The 15,119-nt window shown below is 39.4% G+C and overlaps 1 protein-coding gene across 1 annotated transcript in view; it reads left to right on the forward strand.

Annotated features, from left to right (window-relative positions):
- Positions 1-15,119, forward strand: part of VWF (von Willebrand factor) — a 276,575-nt gene that overhangs the window by 33,058 nt on the left and 228,398 nt on the right. Inside the window, exons 7-11 of the mRNA XM_082255011.1 lie at positions 53-269; positions 7,090-7,212; positions 7,793-7,904; positions 11,445-11,491; positions 13,742-13,878. Of these exons, the coding sequence (XP_082111137.1) occupies positions 53-269; positions 7,090-7,212; positions 7,793-7,904; positions 11,445-11,491; positions 13,742-13,878 (636 nt within the window). The remainder of the gene's footprint in view (positions 1-52; positions 270-7,089; positions 7,213-7,792; positions 7,905-11,444; positions 11,492-13,741; positions 13,879-15,119) is intronic.

Here is a 15,119-nt window from a genome sequence, read left to right on the forward strand (position 1 = left end):
AACCTAAACATTGTTACAAAATATTTGTTGAATTGTTATTTTTTGTTCCCAGGACTTCATGCAGAGATGTCAGCTGTTAAAATCATCTGCAGTGTTCGCAAAGTGCCATCAAGTTGTTGACCCAGATCCCTTCATTGCCATCTGTGAGAAGGACATGTGTGATTGTGCAGAGGATGTGCACTGCCCATGCCAAACGTTTTTGGAATATGCCCGATCCTGTGCCCAGCATGGCGTAATTATCCACGGCTGGCCTAAGGACACCAGTTGTAGTAAGTTCAAACCATCTAAACAAAAATGTAACAAAAGGTGCAGGGTTCACCAAAAACCTCATACACATGGTCATCAAAATAATGAACTGCATTTTTAACCCTACCATTCAAATCTATAACTTCCTATCCCCTAGTATATTGGGGGATTCAGTAAATAAAATTTCCTATTGACACACACAATGTGGGTCGTCTCCACCCCTACTCCATCCCTGATTTGACTGCCAGCAACCGGAGCCAATGGCAACGTATTAGGGTTAAAAAAAACCTTCTGGCTTTAGAACCACTTTAAGTCCTGTAAGTTGTGAGATGGGGTCTCCAACTCTCCATGGATCGGACTTGTTTTTCCAGTACATCCCACAGATGCTCAATGGATTGAAATCTGGAGAATTTGACTACCAAGTCAACACTTCAATCTCCTTGTTGTGTTCCTTAAACCATTCATGAACTATTTTTACAGTGTGGCAGGGCGCAATATCCAGCTGAAAGAGGCCACTGCCACTGCCATCAGGGAATACCGTTTACATAAAGGGGTGTGCTTGGTCTTCAACAATGTATAGCTAGGTGGTATGTGTCAAGTAAAATGCACATGAATGGTCTCACTGCTTCAGCAAAGCCTGTGAGAGCAGGGAGAGTCGCTACAGATGGGCACAGCTCTGTATCGACTGAGTGCTCAGGTAAGTATGGAGGATAAGGGGGCAATACAGGTACTGGAACATTTTTTACTTTAATGCATGGAATGCATTAGGTAAAAAACGTTTAGGTTTTAGAACCACTTTAACCTCTATAGTCATAAAAATGTACTCTGCATCATAAGGGATTATTTTAAACAGATTAATTAGTTGTTTACTGTCCTTCAAAAAGGACTGCATATTAGTTACAAGGGGTTGTAAACAGATAGCTTTTTTTGCAGACTTTTATTGCATTAGAATTTTAGTATGTTTTTGGGTATAGCTTTATTGTGGATTTTTGATTGCATTATAATTAATTTGATAGTTTAGCTGTGGATTTTTAAGTGCATTAGAATTTTAGTTTTTTTTCCCCAGGTTGTCTATATATGCCTTTTATTTAATTAGTGTTTTATATTAGTGCCTGTGTTTTTTTTCTTATACTTATTTTTTCTTTTTGAATTCTAACAAAAAATGGGGGAGGGGGTAATGGGGCAGAGTGTCAGACTTTACCGGTACAAAAAAGGAGGACTACACACATATAGTAAAATATCAAAATTTATTGCACAATATCTTTAGAAAACGTTTTGTTCAAAATCAAGGAGCATTGCTCTCATTATATGACATTCACCAAGTGATATGATAATCACTATATCTATGCTGTTGTTTTCAAGAGGTCAACGCATTTCGCATTTAGTCGCTTCATCAGGACCTGGGTAGCTTGGCAGCAAAGACATATGTTCTATATAACAGAAAAAACATAACATTCAACATCTATATGAATGCACAGATAGGTCATAGGCTGTATCACTGCAATGATTTACATAACACCCTGAGAGCTCCAACAGTGACGGCAGAATAGCAACGTCTACGAGGGTATCAAGCGATATTGTAAAGAGTGCGTATAACTCCTATATGAGAGGCATTGAAAATAATCCCTATATATGGTCAAACAAAGCATAATTATAACAACAGTGTTTGAAGGCAATTCATATATAGTCCAACAAAACTATATATGTGTCCACCCACAAGTCATTATCCACTTACTTAGTTAACGATTAGCATAGACAAAAACGTGCAGGGAAATCTAGCCAAGACGCTATGCTCAAAACAATCCTCCTACTGGTATTACACCAACCTGTAAGGTCATTATATAAAAGAGTATATAGGTGCCCAGATTGTAAATAACAGATACCAGTCTACTGCTTCCGCACAAAAGAGAGACAATTACCTGTAGTTATTTTTAAAGAATTCCAGCTTCATAAGGCCACCACCAATAATAAATGGAATATATATCAAATGGCTGTCACAATGCCCTTTGCTAACATAAGAGTTTCTTAATACACCTAAAAATACAACAAAAGCATGTGTTTGAATCATAAAGTTCAAGTATAAACCTGCAATATAGCCCGGGTATCCAGATAGAACAATAATCTTACCAGGAAGGTCTAAAAATAGTCCTTCACCATCAACAAAGTGGCTCATTCTGATTGAATGCTTTTATATCAGTTTTGGCACCAAGCCATGAAATGTCATCATTGTGCATCTGCTCTATGGCACAAGGGGAAAGGAGAAAAGGGGGAGGAACAAGGGAGGCTGGCCAATAGTGGTATATGGCCAGCCAATAAATAGATCCAGAGCCAAAACACCCAGTTGGGGCAAATACCACAACAGCATCACCATATATGCATACCAAATACCACAACCCATAGTTTCATATATATTATATGCTAGTGGGCCCCACGTTCCACCCCCTCAACTCTACTACCTTGGGTGCTGATGATCCCCATGAGCCCCAAATGTATACCATATATGGGACCTTAAATAGAAATCACTATACATAGATACCTCTTATTCAGCCATCACTGCCAACCAATCCAGGGTGAAGATCAGCAATGCAGTGTATACACACGCCCATTCTATATTTATAAACCAAAGAATATTTCATTGCATGGGTCTATATAACCAGCATACAGTTAGTATTCAAAATTAATGGAATAAACAATTCTCTCAACCCGTATTTATTTTGCACTATATACGTCCATACATTGTTTTTATCCATTGGGATAGGCTAGATGTACGTTTATTAATGGAACTATTTTCTTTAGTATCTTATAGGAAAGGCTTAAAGTTTAGGGCATAATTAAGACCTGGCGATGAGGGGGAATTAAGGTTGTATATCCACCTGGTCTCCCGTTGTAACCGTTTCTATCAAAATTTCCTCTCCTGGGGTCCTCCTGTACCTTTTCCAGAACTGTAAACATAACCACAGATGTATCATGGTTGTGTAAACGGCCACGTGCCTACCAATAGGAGTATATAGGAGATTTTTCCTAAAATAATAAATGTGATCATATATTTTTCCCCAAATGTTCCTAATTGTTTTTCCAATATAGAACGCCCCACATTGACAGAACATGATGTAGACAATGCCAGGAGTTTGGCAGTCAACCTAACGGTCTTTTCTGTGTGTGTGACTATTTGACAGAACGTACGATGGCCCTTCAAGGATCCATTTGCAATAGTCACATGCACCACATTTGTGCATGCCTATTGTATTTCTCTCATGCGAGGGTGTTTCCTGAAAGTAGTTTAGAACAATCTACCCTTTCTGTATGTCAACTGTGGATAATCTTTAATGTGTTTACATAGTATAGGATCACTAGTTAAAGGTGCCAATGTTTACGAATGGCATCAACTAGTTTATGATGACTGGAAAAGGTAGTAATAACTCTGACAGTTTGCTGTTGCTTGCGCTCTCTGACTCCAAATAGCATGTCATGTCTATCCTTTTGTTTGGCTTTGTTATAAGCCTTTTTTAAAGTCGTTTTTATATATACTCGTAATAATTGCATTGACCACAGTGATTTAGCCTCCTTCTCAAACCATTCTTGCGAAGAACAGTTTCGCTTAATTCGCAAATACTGTGACTATGGTATGCTTCTAATTAGGGGCAGGGGGTGGGAACTGACTGCATCTTACAGATATTACATTGTCTTTTCCTTTGGTGATTCCTACTACCTCCAGGTGCAGGGGGTTGCGATGGGGACATCTTGTGCCCCGTGGTATGCCAACCTGTATCTGGGGGGGTGGGAATCTGAACTGTTTGTCGATGAATCATTTCTGTGTATCTATCCAGCATAATGTGCCGGTACAGATATAGTGATGACGTCTTCATGGTGTGGAATTCTAATGTAACAGCTTTACAGAATTTCATAAAATATCTGGCAAATAATAGGTTTACCTAAAATTCACTGTGCAATATGATACATCTATATTGCCTTTTTTGGACATCAACATATGAAGACAGGAGGATGGCACACTGGGGACCTCTTTTTATAGAAAACCCACTGCTAGGAATACTATTCTCCATGCAGCCAGTGCCCACCCCCTTTCCCTAATTAGAAGCATACTATATTCACAGTATTTGCGAATTAAGCAAAACTGTTCTTCGCATGAACAGTTGGGAAGGTCAAAGCTATTATTATGAGGACATTACTACCTTTTCCAGTCATAAACTGTTTGAGGATGTCATTCATAAACATTGGAGAAATACAATAGGCATGCACATTTGTGGTGCATGAGACTATTGCAAATGGATCCGTCGTTTGTTCGGCCAAATAATCAAACACACAGAATAGACCATTATGTTGACTGCCAAACTCCTCATATTGTCTACATCATGTTCTGTCAATGTGGGGCATTCTATATTGGCAAAACAATTAGGAACTTTTGGGGAAGGATATACGATCACATTTATTACATCAGGAAAAATCTCCTATATCCTATATCTCCTATTGGTAGGCACGTGGTCCTTAAACACAATTTGTGGTTATGTTTACAGTTCTGGAAAAGGTACAGGAGGACACAAGGGGAATACATTTTAATAGAAAACTGTTACAATGGGAGGCCAGGTGGATATACAACCTTAATGCCACCTCATCGCCAGGTCTGAATAATGTCCTAAGCTTTAAGCCTTTCCTATAAGATACTAAAGAAAATAGTTCAGTTAATAAACGTACATTCTAGCCTATCCTAATAAGGATAAGAACAATGTATGGACGTATATAGTGCAAAATAAATACGGGTTGAGAGAATTGTTTATTCCATTCACTTTGAATACTAACTGTATGCTGAATATATAGACCCATGCAATGAAATATTCTTTGGTTTATAAATATAGAATGGGCATGATAGGTGTGTATACACTCCATTGCTGATCTTCACCCTGTATTGGTTGGCAGTGATGACTGAATAAGAGGTGTCTATGTATAGTGATTTCTATTTAAGGTCCCATATATGGTGTACATTTGGGGCTCATGGAGTTCATTCACACCCAGGGTGGTGGAGTTGAGGTGGTAGAATGTGGGGCACATTAGCATTTAATATATATGACACTATGGGTCGTGGTATTTGGTATGCATGTATGGTGAAGCTGATACGTTTGTGGTGATTTACCCAAACAGGGTATTTTGGATCTGGATCCATTTATTGGCTGGGCATATACTGCTATTGGTCAGCCTCCCTTGTTCCTTGCCTTTTTCTCCTTTTCCCTTGGGCCATAGAGCGGTGAATTTATTTTTTTCCACCTGCCTGTGGTGATTATGAAAGCATTTGTGGCTGCTGTTTGTCCCCTGTTGCTGTGGTGGTGTTGGCCCCTATGTGGTGGCTTGCAGTGCTGGTGCGCGTGCGCGCTTGCTGAGTGTGTTTGCGCGTGCACTGGTGCAGCATTAGGTCAGTGCGGGGCGGCGCTAGTGTGCAGGCTGGGTCCTTTGGTGCGCATACACACGAGACGAGCCACCATTGGAGCTTTGGGGCCGAACACCGATTGGGCAAGCGGAGGCCGATGGAGACACTGCTCCTTGATTTTAAACAAAAAGTTGTATCAATCCTATTTATGAATTTTCCTAATTCTATAGTGATTGCCTGTTATTATTTGTAAGAAGAAAATACTTTTTGGTAACTATGGGGTTAGTTTGGACATTTTGTGTAACAGCCCCAAAATAATATTTACATTGGCGTGCGTTCCACGGAGGACAGGAAGTGACGTTGGTGATCATCAAATGAGAGGGAGAGGGGAGTGTGGCACACCTCACAGCATGTTTGCATGAAGCACTTCAGTACTTTGTTCGTTTGGAGCAGGGATCCTCAAACTACGGCCCTCCAGCTGTTCAGGAACTACAATTCCCATCATGCCTAGTCATGTCTGTGAATGTCAGAGTTTTACAATGCCTCATGGGACGTGTAGTTCCTTAACAGCTGGAGGGCCGTAGTTTGAGGATCCCTGGTTTGGAGTTTTGAGCACCTGAGCGCTTTAAATTTAATCTTAAAAGACTTCATATGAGTAACACCATTATCACATATGTTGTTATGTTATTTTTAAACCTTATGGTGTTTGAACAAACGCTGTAATATTTTGATCGAGTTTTTCACTTGGTGAACAGCAGCTGCACATATGTATATAATTTTTTCACATAGCGCGAGTAAATATATAATTTTTCAATCACCAAATATATTGACCCAAGGTAGGGTCACTAGAGGTCAAATATGTGCATAAAAATAATGAATCCACCTAAATTGACCCTATTAGTTTATTAGAAAACAGACACCACTATTACCATCTCAAGGAAAATTCAAATAAACCAAACCAGGAATGTAGTCAAAACCAAACCACGCCACCCCAGAATGGTAACTCACGTAGGCATTCCATACTCCTAAAACAACTAAGCACAAAGAAAGCTCAGAATTGTGACAAATAAAAATGTAACAAATAAAAACAAATATAAAAATCTGGCAGGTCCTACATGAGACTGTCTTTCAACTCAAGCTGACAGCGTACAAGTACAACATCAGTGTGCAATTTGTTTCAACCAATAGAACTATAAATAAAAAATGAAACAAAATCTATGAAAGAAGGTTTCCAAATATTCCGGATGGAACTCATGGAATCACCAAGAGTCAGATATTACTTTACAGATATACACTCACTATTGGTTTCTATCATATGTGCCTACTTTCATCCCAGTTTTCTTTTGTCTAGATTTCTCAGTGCTGAGCCCTAGAAAACAAGCCGCTATGGTAAAACATTTCCTGGTGCATCAGCTTCCTTTAATCTTTGTTATCCTAATTGTCCAACATGTCTTCTTTTTTTTCAGAGCCAGAGTGCCCACATGGGATGGAATATAACGAATGTGTGTCCCCATGTGTGCAGACCTGCCAGAGTCTCAATATTAACGAGGTGTGCCAGGAGAGCTGTATCGATGGCTGTAGCTGTCCAGGTGAGCTTCTATATCCAAACACAATGCTAACAATGATTTCTACCGATAGATGGGTCAAGCAAGTATAAAGGGACTCTAATAGAAAAAAAAAAAAAAAAACGTACAAGTCACGTTATGTTAAAGACATTTAAATAATATCTATGGGTAAAAATAAAAATGTTTTATTAGTCTACGAGCATATAATTATAGCTCATCTCCAGCCAAAACCTTTTTAATTAGCATTATACAGTGAGGAAGGGCTAGAAGCTCATGCCTGTTTTATTTTATGTATGTGACACCATTAATTGAAATTTTCTTCTAATTCCTGGTTGTCTACCAGGACAGGAAATTATGGATATCTGTAACGAGGACAAAGAAAGCAATAAAAGCACCTCTCGTAGTAGGAAGAGTTAGGACCACTGTTAGGCTTTCATTGCTTTGTGTTTTCCTGTTGGGGAGGTTCTTTTTTTCTTCCAGTGTTACATAAATGTCAAATATCTCTAAGATATGGATACACATCTGACTGTTACTATTAGTTCTTTCTTGTAATCTTTTTACTTGAGGTTTAGTGGTCCTTTAACTGTCTTATTTTCCTACACAGAAAGGAAAGTCCTTGATGGGTCTCGGTGTATTGATCCTTCTGATTGTTCCTGTGTTCATGCTGGCAAACGATATCCAACCGGGGCCAAAATCACTCGGGATTGTAATACTTGGTGAGCTGAAGATTTTCCATTCTCTCTTCTGCAACCAAGCTCCTTTTTAATACAGTTTTATTAAAGGAACATATCTATTGTTACATTTGATTTAGCCATAATTTCACAATATATGGAGCTATTGGGCCTGTATGTGTTGCAAGAAAAGTGGTTGTAAATCTCATACATGAAATATGAACAAAACATATCCCTGTATAGTGTGTACTTGTCTCAGTCCAGAGCGCTAAGCCCACGTTCACATTGGTCCGATTTGACATGCAATTTGACATGTCAAAAAGCATGTCAAATCGGAGCCAATTGCTGGCAACAGCACCGTCCGAATCAGTGCGACGCCAACTTTGTGGCGCTGCACCGATTCCCAAAAGTAATTCCTGTACTACTTTTGGCGACTTCAGGGGGCAGTTTTAATAGACATCTATGCAGGAACCCTCACAGATGTCTGTGAAATTGCCCCCCGAATTCAGACTAAAATTCCAGCTTGAAATCATGCAAGTTCAACTGAACCTAGGCTAAGTGTCATTTCTGTCCACTACTTTGTTCCTCTGCTATCTGTATGAGTCACTTCTGTCGAGTTTTCCTGACACCAAGAGAAAAATCTGCTCTCAGAGCTCTCCTCACCGAAGTAACTTCAGCTCTCTACCCCCTGCTTATCAGAGCTGAGAGATCCTGTGTGAGTTCTGCACTTTAAATGGATGTAGGGGATGTCGGGGAAAGACGGCTGTAGTTATACAGGTACAACTTATGCAGGAGGATTTGTTTAATCTCTATGTATCACCTGAGACCAATCACTTCCCTAGGTGTAGGTAAGGGTTTACAACCACTTTAACCACTTCTAATACCAACTAAAGCCACCTTCAAATATTTTTTAAAAAAATATTTGAAAAATATTACAGATAGTTTGAAAAATTGTCAAGTACTACTCAGCACTCATCCTCTCCAATGCCCAGTGCTACCCTCCACACTTTCCTCAGCCCTGAGCTGCCAGTCTCTTCCAGCTTGATTGACAGCCGTCCAGCATTATTGAACCCACTTCTGGTGAGCCTAGGGTGTCATGGATACACTCTGTGGGAAGCGTCATCATGCTGACCTGAGCTCACAGGGGAATGCTCGCCAGCAGCGCAGGGAGAAGGGGAAGAATACCCTGTAATGTCATGCCAAGGAAAAATATATCTATACACATGTACTCTGAACAAATTTATAAAGGCAACACTTTTGTTTTTGCCTCCATTTTTCATGAGCTGAACTCAAAGATTTAAGACTTTTTCTATGTACACAAAATGCCTATTTCTCTCAAATATTGTTCACAAATCTGTCTAAATCTGTGTTCGTGAGCACTTCTCCTTTGCCAAGACAATCCATCCACCTCACAGGTGTGGCATATCAAGATGCTGATTAGACAGCATGATTATTGCACAGGTGTGCCTTAGGCTGGCCACAATAGAAGGCCACTCTAAAATGTGCAGTTTTGCTGTATTGGGGGGTATTGGGGGGGGGGGGTCAGGTTTTCGGGCCCCCCACGGTCCAGGTCCAGCTAATATCCAGCAACTTCACACAGCCATTGAAGAGGAGTGAACTAACATTCCACAGACCACAATCAACAACCTGATCAACTCAATTAGAGTGTCCTTTTATTGTGACCAGCCTAAGGCACACCTGTGCCACAAACATTATGTCTAATCAGTATCTCGATATGCCATACCTGTGAGTGGATGGATTATCTTGGCAAAGGAGAAGTGCTCACTAACACAGATTTAGACAGATATTTGGGAGAAATAGGTCTTTTGTGTACATAGAAAAAGTCTTAGATCTTTGAGTTCAACTCATAAAAAATGGGGGCAAAATCAAAAGTGTTGCATTTATAATTTTGTTTAGTGTAAAAATATGCAGGAGAGTCCTGTAAGGAGGAGGAGTGCTCCAGTTAGGAGAAGGGGGGGGGGGCGGATTTGCTGGCAATTTTAGTAATGTTACTGAGCTAATAAATACACCCATCAACTCCTGCATGTACCCATGTCGGTTCTTGCTAAGTGCTTACAATGCTAATTATCAATGCCAATTACCAAATGATACTGTCAGGTTGTACAAATACCTTAAGGGACCTCCATGAAGAAAAAAATGTAAGTTTACAATTTGTCGAGCAACACATGATTCTTTTAGCACGTCTGTCTGTTGTAGTTTCTGGTAATTGCTGCCTATACATGCCTGTATAACACAAAACTAACCACTTGCCATAATGCCTACAGGTAAAAAATCATATTAAGCTGCCATTCATAAATAGAAAGAAATTAATGTTAATTTTCATTCCCATCGTATTTTTTTTATAATATAGCAAAACCTAAACTAAAGCTGAACTCCAGGCAAAAAAGCTAACTTCACATGAAAAAATACATACTGTATATGGAACTTTACTTTTCAAAGGATTTTTATTCCTGACCTGACCTGACCATCCATTCCTGAGATTTGCACAGCTCTATTGCACAGCACAGCACAGCATAGCACAGCCCTATCTGGCAGGGCCATCCTGTTATCATAGGTTCACTTCTTAAAGGATAAGTTTCATGACATGTTGTGTAACATGTTACTGTTGAAGCAGCCCCCACACTCCCCTATCCGCCGTTGTGACAGGGAGCGGGGGATCTTCTCCCCGCACTCGCTGTCACAATTCCACAGATCCCTGTGAATATGAGAACTACAAGTACCAGCAGCCATCTACCAGGGCACTGTTGAGCGCTCTAGGTAGTTCATTGTTCCTTCCTGTCAGTGTGTAACTGCCTGTACATATGAGGTACAAGCAGACAGCTTACACTGACAGTCTGCAAGAGCCTGCATTGCACCCACGATCAGCAATGCTTTGCAGGCTCCTAGAGGAAATAAAAAAATAAAATAATAATAATAAATGTACATTTTTTACCTGCAAAAAGATCTGCATTTATTTATTTATTTATTTTACAAAGGTGAACCTATTCTTTAAAACAAGGCAGACTGTAAAGGCAGCATGAATTTAGTTACCTTTCCAGTGGCCACTGAATGTATTGAACCCTTTGGGTGCATAGAATACATGCTACCCCCACTGTACACAGCATGTGGTGGGGGGGCAGGCATCCTACATACACGAAAATGTGGACACTTTGTGCTCCTGCTGTAAAAAGCTATGTTGTTTACAAAGCCCAATAGCTCAGGCAGAAATATGCACAATTGGAACAAGTCAGTACAATCCTTAATTCTTCACTGTATGGCTCTATAGGTTCAATTATAAAGAGCATGTCTAAAAGGTGCCGACTTTTAAACGAATCCCTCTTTGTGCTTATTTAGTGATCCTATTTTTTTCTTTTTTGTCATCTGTTAACGTTTATTTCTAAAACAATGATTAGACTAAATACATATACACATTTAATACTTTTCATTTGTGTGTTTTTTTAATCCTATCCAGCGAAGGTGTATTAGAAATATTTTCTGCTTCCCTTCATAATTCTGATGCTAAAAAATTCTGACTTTGCGATTTTCCAATGAACATTTTAGGCTAATTTGCATTTTTGTATTTAGCTCCTGCAGAAATGGACTCTGGGATTGCAGTGATAAAGATTGTCCAGGTTAGTTAAGGAGAACCAGTCATTGTTGGGCTCAAATTAAATCTGAATATTCTGTCTAAAGTTGTATGTAAAGCCAATGTTTTTTTCTGGGCTAAAGTAGGGAAGGATTACAGCCCCTATCAGGTTATTTTATTGTCTGTGTTCCTGTCCTGAAGACTCAACTGAAAGTGAGGGGAAATCTCCTATAACGTTGTAACCATAACTGTTGTCCCCATTGGAAGATTTCCTCCTTTGTCTTGCTCTAGTGACAACTCCAAAATATAGGATTACCCCTCACTCTCTGTTTCATTAAACAAGTAGAGAGGCTGAACCTCCCCAGTAGGCACACAGACAGCAATGAAAATTTGACGGAGGGTCTAACCCTTTCCCAAATTCCCATTCTATCCAAAACTACAGAAAAAGTTATTATGATTGTTAAATGCGGTCAGAACTTCAGCAGTAACTTTCCCCTAGAGTGACTATGCTTTTTCCCTGTAATGCAATAAGCGATTCATGTTTGGGTATTACATTTTCCACTACTACACAGAGAAACTTTCCAAAGTAGGTGCCAGAACCCCCCAGGCTGGTTTTGGCTTTTATGTATTGTTGAAAATTGCACAAGTTAAATTACCATAATTATTTTAAATTTTATTCAACTCATTGCTCACACACACCACAATTACAAGCAAGGCAGGACTTAGCAACATATTGCTAAAGCACATTTTTACAAGTCAGAGGTGTATTTATTTATTTATTTTTTCTTGATAAATGATCTCTGAGGAGATAAACATAGTATTAAAGTTTTTAATCTATTTTCATCATTTCCTGAAAGGCAGAGAAATATGCCCACCTGTAGCCAGTATCAGTTTTTTATTGCGACTTTAGTGTCACCTGCAGTTGAAATCTAGTATTGCTCCTCATAACTATATAGATGTAATAACAGTTAGGGGGTCTATTTATAATTGTTTTTACCTATAATTCACACATTTCCTAGTCAAATAGAATTAGAAAATGTGTCCATTTTGGATAAAAGTTGTATGAATCTTGTGTGAAAAAAATTATAAATAGACTCCTAAGAACATATTTTGGAAGTGCGTATGTGTGTACAGAGGGATGGGGGGTTGAAGGGTATCTAAACCCAAAAACAAAAATGTTAAATATATGGTGGCTGCATTGGATTTGCCCAGGGATCTCCAAACTTTCTAAACAAGGGGCAAGTTTACTATCCTTAAGACTTTAGAGGTGACGGACTGTCGGCAGTGGGAGTAGAACATTTCCTGAGGTCACTGGGAATAAACACTACCCCATCTTTGGTTATCAGGGGGAGGAATAGTGTCTCATCATTGGTGTCAGTGGGAGTAATAGTGCCCCATTGTTGGTGTCAGTGGTAGGGATAATGCCCAATTGTTGGTGGAAGTAAGAGAAATAGTGCCCCACTGTTGGTGTGGGGGGAAGGAATAGTGTCTTGTATCAGTGAAAGGAATAGTTCCCCAAGGGCTGGATAAAGATAAGCAAAGGGCCACATCCGGCCCCTGGGCCACAGCTTGGGGACCACTGGTTTAGCCTATAGTGTTAGGCTGTTTTCTCTATTGGTGAATAGTTAAATGTTCTTATAGCTATTTTTCTGTTGGGATTGAATGTTAGAAAATGTTGCATTCATCCATGAAAAGGCAACAAAGAAAGTATCGCTCACATACTACAAAACATTATGGGTTAATATTAGTCACGATTACGCAAATGCTGAGAAATTCCCAAAGCTAATTTTTGTTTTATAATTGGACTCCCAAGTGTTAGGAATGGGGTGTTGGCCAAGAGTATGAGTATCCTCATTTTAACTCACAATAAGGCAAACACAGCTGAGCTGGAAGCCAAGAAATCATCTCAAGAGTTTATTTCTTGTCTGAAGAGACCAAAATTCTGAAGGTAGTGGGACTGTAATTAGGAGGGTCAAAAAAGTGCACTTACCTTGTCTACATGGCCTACGTCATAAAAGGTCAAAAAATATATTTTAGAAAAAGAAACAAATTGGATCACTGCTTGCATTTTCTACACCACACTGGAATAGGATAACCGTGATCTTATTGGCTGTGGTGGATGGCACTCTTCTTTCGTCTTTTGTCCTGGTGTCCTAATGAGCCTCACAAGGGATCCAATCTTGTAAAAAAAAGTCTACCTTAATATCTATCTGAAACGTTTTTTTTGTATTTTATGCTATTAAATCATGTTTTATACATTCATACAATCTAAATGAATTGCTTTATTTCTGTTCAGGAGAATGTTTTGTCACAGGACAGGGTCACTTCAAAAGTTTCGACAACAAATATTTTACTTTCAGCGGGATCTGTCATTACCTACTTTCCAAAGACAACACCGACAACACGTTTTCTGTTGCTATAGAGACTGTGCAGGTAAGACAGTTTACTACTTGTAAGAAGAGCGCAGCTAACCAAGCCTAAGTTTCAAAAATGCCTAATGGAACTGAACCTATTCTGTTCCTAAAGAGGGCTACAAAGGACAATAAAATGGTCATAGCAGGGCAGAAGGTCAGGACGTTGCTGTTATAAGGAATTAGTGGTACCCATTCACATTCAATGTGCAGCTGCCAGCCCTTCATCCTCTCAGTTAGTAATCCTGCTGGACTGAAGTTACATAGTTATATAGCAGGTGAGGTTGAATAAAGACAATAGTCCATCCAGTTCTTCCACCTCTGTGGCCAGTCATGCCCACTTTGACTGCGCCATGTACCGGTCAAAAGGAGGTACTGCAGTGCACACATGCGTTAATATTCCTGTGCTTCCTTGGCCAGCAGATACAAATCATATTAAGTGACCCTGAGCCAAAGGTTCCTACAGGTCCCTGCGTGCTTAGGTATCCAGTATGCATCTTCAGCTTTCACATTGTCCTTGTGGTTTTGAAGCAAGTATTTTTTTTTTTTTTTGTGTCTGTGTCCCATTGCCATTTCCCTGCACATTCTCTCTTGGAGACACAACAGAAAGTGAGAGTAAAACGAAGAAGTGTTGCTGAAAGAGGTGGATTTTCAATCACTTTCGGTCCTGGTGACAAAAGTAACCAGGACAGATATATACCTCCTAACTTTTTGAGGTGGGGACAAGGGACGTCTATTAGCTAAAGTTTGTAGGCTTAGGACACACCCCCTCTATTATTCCTTTATATTAGCTTTTGAAATTTACAAATGCAACAATTTAGAAATTGGATGAAAGGTTTAGCACTGGGAAACATTTTTTTAAAGATAAAAAGTGCACCCATATAGATAAAAACCAAAATGAGGGACAAAGTAGGAGGAAAGAGGGAAAGAGAGACTTTGGTCAAAAATCAAGGACAGTTCCTCGAAATCAGGGACAGTTGGGAGATATGCAGATAGATATGGTGAAATTCCCTAGCTCGGGCATAGACAACAGTATAAAAAACTGTTGGGGCTTTTTTAATTACTTCCCTAGCAAAATATAAGTAGAATAAGCTTCAGCTTTAAACAAACTTGCCAACTGTCTTCAAAGCAATGTGACACTCAATTGTAAATACTACTGGATATTGTACTGATAATGATGTTATAATTGTTATTCCTGGTACAGATCAATGCTGCATCAGATAGGGCAACCAAGCTTGAAAATGAAGTATAAACAGACCATGA

Source organism: Pelophylax lessonae, assembly GCF_965119305.1.
Source record: "Pelophylax lessonae genome assembly, chromosome: 4".
In the NCBI taxonomy this organism is placed as follows: Eukaryota; Metazoa; Chordata; class Amphibia; order Anura; family Ranidae; genus Pelophylax; species Pelophylax lessonae.